Raw genomic sequence first — 6,000 nt, 5'->3', positions numbered from 1 at the left:
CCTCAGCCCACGAGGCCGATGAAGCAATCGGCGCCTTCCAGTCTGGCGAGTCTTATGCAATGCGTGGCAACGTCACTCGTCCTTGGGTGCTACCACGCGCAGCGGCTCCGGATTTGATGATCATGACGCAGCCCAGTGGCGGGTCCCCATTGGAGGATTCTGATATCACGGCCAGCGGCGCTTCTGGTTGGGCGTTGGTGACGAAAAATTTCCTCCCGGTGCCTAGAAAAAAGCCAAGTGGTGCGTCGCCAGCAGTTGACCTATGCGGCAGAGAGAAGCCGACGCATGCGTGCGAGAGAAGACATCTCGGCTGTCACACAGGTCCCGTTAATTCGGGAGGCGATCGCCGGGCTAATTCCAAGGGCCGAAGTATCGGCCCCCCGAACCGCACCACGAAAGCGTGGACAATTTAGAAGTGGTCCTTTTTGGCGCGCCAACGGACGCCGGCTGTGGCCCAAAGAACAAGTCAGAGCCGAGAGTTGATAAACAAACAAAATTATATTCTCAATAATGGGAGATGGAAAACAATACACAAGAATGCACACTCCGCAATAGTTGCATACAATATGTCACCAATCAAACAACGTACTACACAGTATAATCAGCCACACTCGAAACAACGGACACAGACAACAATACGCACTACAATGCAGTCGCATGCATTGAACAACCAAGACACTTAAAGACTAAAGAGAAAAAAACCTATTCAGTCCAAAGTTCTTGGAACAAAAGTTTGGATGATACTCTTCCGAAAATCACTCACTCAAAGTCCGGCGTTGTTGTCGTCCCGCTGCCCCTGAAGTTTCTCTTCCAGGAAACCTCGCGTCTTCAATAGCTTTGCGCAGAGGCGGTGTCGTACCCAATGAAGTGTAAACTGAGGGGCGACTATTGCTAGTTGAAAACTTCAATTGGCCTCTCTCCAAGCTTCCAACTTCTTCGCCGGAAACACGTCGGCTTCACACACGCAGCTGTTGCCACGCGTCTTCGCTCGATAGCGGTAAACACACACTCTTGCCTGTAGCTCGAGTCGTCACCCCTCAGGTGGAAATGATCTCCTTCTCCTGCTTTGTCTCTACGGACAAAACCTTCGCCGACTACACGGCGGAATCCCTACGCGCTCCGGCGCTAACTTCCGTCTTCTCCTGATCTCTTGTCTCGGCTGCTCGATTAAATACCTTCCGCGCGAGATTCCAGAAGGTTCTCGTCATTTCGTCGGCGCGATACGCAGCGGAGGCTGGGGGAAGGCGCGAGACTGTAAGAGGGCCGTCCCCAACAGATGACTCAACCCGGCATAACACGCCCCTTTCCTTCTAGAAATTTCGAGTGCTTGCTCGGCCGCCGTTGTGGGGTGAGGAGGTTCGTCGGCGAAGCCACGCTTCCGAGAGGAGAGGCTCGCGCGCCCGGGGAGCCTTTAGATGTTTGTTTTCTTTTTCTTTCTTTTTCGTTGACCTCGCAGCGTCACTCCAGCGGTTCGTCGCGAGCATTTGGCGGCGCGCCCTTTTTGAGCGCTCGTTGTGTGACATCAGCTCTTCGAGTTCCGAAGCTGTCGGCCTCAGTGCCGAATATGTAACACCTCTATTCGTATGCTGTACATAAACCTTGCCTTAACTCACCGTCATCTCGTCCGCTAGTCTATCAGCTGTGCGCAGAAGCAGTCGCGAGCTGAGTAACACACGCTACGAAACGGCTGGTGACCTTGGCGGCAGAGTTAGGAGCAGTGGCGCCTTCGGGACCATGTTGGCGTCGCGCCTTCGTAACACTTTGCTCCAACCTTTATCATGCCAGCCCATCCAGAGACTCTTCCGGCCCACTAGCTGTGGTGAGCTTGAGACCTATGTTGCAAGCTGTTCAGATTTCTAGTTCTTTATTATTAAGGGATAAATTTTTCACTCTCCCACGGTAAAGAATTTATTACTCTATATCGTCCCTAATGTCATGCAAAACAGAACAGGATGATGAAAGGGCACAGAAAATTCGGCCTTTTCCACGCCGTGAAAACTATCTGATAGTGAAGCTGTAAGGGCCCGAGCGTATGGGAGGGTGAGGTAGAACAACTTATACTGATTTCGTGCATCCTCCTCCTCATCATCATGATAACGTTTTATTTATTTTGTTCCTGTACTACAATGTCTCGTCACGGCAACTGCATTACTACTACTACTACTACTACTACTACTACTACTACTACTACTACTACTACTACTACTACTTCTTCTTCTTCTACTACTAAGGCCACTTCGAACACTACTACTGGTATGGCTACGACGACGTTGGCATAGGCAGCCTAAGAAAGCTTCGCTGCAGAACACACGTGGCCCACGTCCCTAATAGGGTCATGGTATGACATCGTCATGGGGCGTGTCAATGACTTGTGACACCATCACGGCACCACATGACGAGGTCATCACATGGCATTGCCACGTGGTAAAAGTGCGCCGATCCTGGAGATCGCACGTTACGTGCACTATAAGCTCCGGGTGGGGAGTAAGAATGTAATAAACTCGGAACTCCAAGGTAATTTAATGCGTGTCTTTTACAATGGGATCGTTGTGTCTTGCTATCTTTTTTATGTTCAGTCATCCCTATCTTTCCATCCTTTATCGTATGAATCACTTACGAAGTTCCTTCGCCTAATTCGCCCACACATTTACCGCAATAAATTTCTCAATTTTTATTTATCTCGTCCCTCATACATTCACCGTGTGAGCTTATTTTGCGATCATGTACCATAATCCCTTTACAACATCACTGGATAGCAAACTGGAAGTGCATGGAGTTAACCTTTCTACTTTTTTCCGCTTCTCTCTTCGCACCCTCTCCTTCGACTTAGGCCACTATGAATGACCAATCTACGGAAACTTTCTTATAAAGACATCACACGCGCGCTCGCAACATCGATGAGGGTCATGTGGTCCAAATTTTGGCGCCCACCATCGACGTAAGCGTCTGCCACGCAAGCGCATTCCGGGAGCAGGCGCTCAAACGGGGGCGCGGCGCGCCGGTCGTGCGTTCTGTTGTCGGCGGGGCCAGCGACCGAGCGCGCCAGCCGGCGAGTCGGTGCCGCTGAGTAGTTCGCGGCGGAGCCGGCTAGAACAACGTGCGTGTGTGTGCGGCGCGGCGCTCCACGCGCTCTCCCCTGCGCGCTGAATCGCCACAGCACTCCCCGACGGTGTGCGAGGATGTGATGCCTGCGCGTCGGCCGCTCCCTGCGCCGGCCTGGCTCCTCGGCCTGACGTTGGCCGCGGCTGCGACGACGTCGTCGAACGTCGCGTGGTGTCCCGTGGCCGAGTGCACGTGCTCGGGGTCGCAGCGGGGCGCCCTGCGCGTTGACTGCTCCTCGCTCGAACTGGCGCGCGTGCCGACGCCGCAAGACGCCTCCGGTAACGGGACTAGCCGGGAAACGGTGCAGCTGCAAGTCGTCAGCCTGTGAGTGTGTGCACGGTATCTCTGAGGCGGTTGTCAACGTGAGCCGGGCTAGAGATGCGGAGATGTTCCAATGTGTTCTTCCCGTTTCAGTTGAGCATGTAGGAGGCTGTTGTGTGTTGCGAATTTTCGCTTGGCTTTGTTGGTTCGGCGTAATGAAAGGGAAAGCGCTGATACTGACGAGGACGAAGAGGGGAAGTAAACATTTATTGCCAGAGGGATGCCTTTGATGCGGTCTGTAATTTTATTCACGCTGCTATACGCATCCCATTTTAATCTCTGTTTTAAAATGTGCTCCTAATTTCAAATAAACGTAATGTCTATCATGTTTATGCAAAATTGTTCTGGCCGTATTTTCCAATTTTCCCGAATGTAACGCACGTTTTTCCCCATATCTTTTTCTACGTAGAGGCGACCCTTGCGTTACAATTGAATACCGTAAATACGTTTTTTTTCATCTTCCTCGGTGCAATGAAAAGTGCCCCTAGCGCTAACGATCATGGTTTCATGGTTGCATTACATTCTAGTAGATACGGTAAATCAACCGCCAGGTCTGCTAGGGCAAATGTACAATGTTTGCAGTATTTCATTGACATCTGTTATTCTATATTATATTTAAGTGATATTTTTGTATAATAAGCAATTTTCTAGTTATAATAGAAATGTTAATCTACGAAGTCTCAGCCAACCCCCAAAGTGGATATGGACTATAGTGTCGAGAGCACAAAGAAATTTTCTTTTGCTTAAGCAAGTGCTGCGTTGATTAACGGTGTGCCGCTCTTCGACGTCGTCTGCGCTGTTCCCTTTAATGTTTTAGCCGCAACGACCGGGCATCGAGACGGGGTAGACTTCGGGGACCCTTGAGACTCGACTGGTCACGTCGGCTTCGAAGGGCGCGAGGGCAGTTTTCAATAAGAGTTAAACGGTGCTACGCAAGAAGTATTTATCGTGGTTTCGCGTTTCGCTTCCTCCTCGTGGGATGGATGGTCCAACTTTCCTTTTTTTTTCCGGTCTGTTTAAAGTACTCTTCTCTAGAATGCACTCTTGAACGTGAACAATATTTTCCGATTCTGCACTTCGCTTTAAGACGCTTTGCACTCCGCCGGGACTCTTCAGTAGACTGGGTCGCTGGTGTCCGCGCTCGCAGACGAAAACCTTCTTGTATTTTTCTCGAAGCAAGTTATAACGCTCTCATCTTTATGTTTTCTTTGTTTTCTGGGTCGACGCATTCAAGCAGTCATCTATGATGTGTCCTGTACTTCAAAACGTCCGCCGCGGTAAATCAGTGGTTAAGGCGCTCGGCTGCTGAAACAAAGGTCACTGGTTCGATCCCTGTCACGGCGGTTGCATTTCGTCCGGAATGGAGTGGCGGAGACCCTTGTACTGTGCCGTGTCAGTGCGCGTTAAAGAACGCCTAATGGTCGAAATTTCCGCGGCTCTCCGCCACGGCGTCTCTCATAATCACGTCGAAATTTTGTGACTTAAAGCGCCGCATATTATGATTGTATACTGTCGAACAACCGACCGGAATAAAAACTTCTTGTCCTCCGTTTTTTAGATATAATAACGAGTAATTAATAACGAGAGTGGTGTGTATGAAAACAAATGAGCAAACACTCACATGCAATGTGACGTAAAGGCAGCATTTCCTGTGGTACTCGCATGGTTGCAAAAATGAAGAGGAGACTCACGCGCGTAATGTCATGCGCTGTACAATTGCTTAGTTGAACGAATCGCCAAAATACGCTTTGTATCGTCTGCTGTTCCTGTAGTGCAGAAGGGCATGGAACGGCGTCGCAGTTTATTGCGTAGTGGCGTCATTTCTCATAAAAGTCGCGTTTGTGCTCCCGCCGATCTGTCAACAGACGGGGCCTGTTCTAGTTTGCGCATGTGGCGCGCAGGGTGCGGAAGAAGAACTGCGAGTTCGTTTCCGTGGTCGCTCGCAAAGCGAAAAAAAAAAGTAAAAAAGAAACGCGTTTTTAGTGGAGTCGCGCGCTGGTGGTCAGTTAATATTCTATCGCAAATAAAGCTGAATTTTACAAGGACACTTTTTTTTCGGTGGTCACCAAAAAAAAAAACTTTTTTTTTCTCGAACAAAAAACGGGGAAACACTTCGAGGGGCACAATAGTACGTAGAGACCACCATTTAAAATTATGTTAGGAAAGTAGGTCAACTAAAAGGGTTATTATTCTGGAGAGCAAACTTCACTAAGATGCTGTTACGGGGTGTAACTAAGAAGCAAGAGCATTATATGATTCTGCTTTCTAACCAGTGGGACCCTTTGACGTTGCCTCTTTGCCTTCTTGGAGGGCGACCCTTTCATTCTGGAATGCGTAACTCTCTCACAGAAGAGAACCATGTACTCTAAGTGGTTGAACACAGACTTGCAGTTTATTTATTTATTTATTTATTTATTTATTTATTTATTTATTTATCCATTTATTTATTTATTTATTTATTTATCATGGTACTCACAGCGCTTAAAGGCATGTTAGTAAACTTGCCTGACGTTCACTGGTAATCGCTTAACTGTTGGTTTATTGTTGTTGTTGGTGGTTGTGATGTTGCCACAGGCG

At 48.9% G+C, this 6,000-nt stretch overlaps 1 protein-coding gene and 1 pseudogene across 1 annotated transcript in view; both read left to right on the top strand.

Annotated features, from left to right (window-relative positions):
• Positions 1–833: 833 nt before the first annotated feature.
• On the top strand, positions 834–911 carry LOC142796503 (U4 spliceosomal RNA; annotated as a pseudogene).
• Positions 912–3,070: 2,159 nt separating this feature from the next.
• rk (G-protein coupled receptor rickets) overlaps positions 3,071–6,000 on the top strand; it is a 168,791-nt gene continuing 165,861 nt past the window's right edge. Inside the window, exon 1 of the mRNA XM_075887105.1 lies at positions 3,071–3,426. Coding sequence (XP_075743220.1) covers positions 3,185–3,426 — 242 coding nt within the window. The 5' untranslated portion in view covers positions 3,071–3,184. The remainder of the gene's footprint in view (positions 3,427–6,000) is intronic.

Source organism: Rhipicephalus microplus, chromosome 2 (genome assembly GCF_043290135.1).
Source record: "Rhipicephalus microplus isolate Deutch F79 chromosome 2, USDA_Rmic, whole genome shotgun sequence".
Taxonomy (NCBI): domain Eukaryota; kingdom Metazoa; phylum Arthropoda; class Arachnida; order Ixodida; family Ixodidae; genus Rhipicephalus; species Rhipicephalus microplus.
This window is presented reverse-complemented; position numbering and strand designations above follow the sequence as displayed.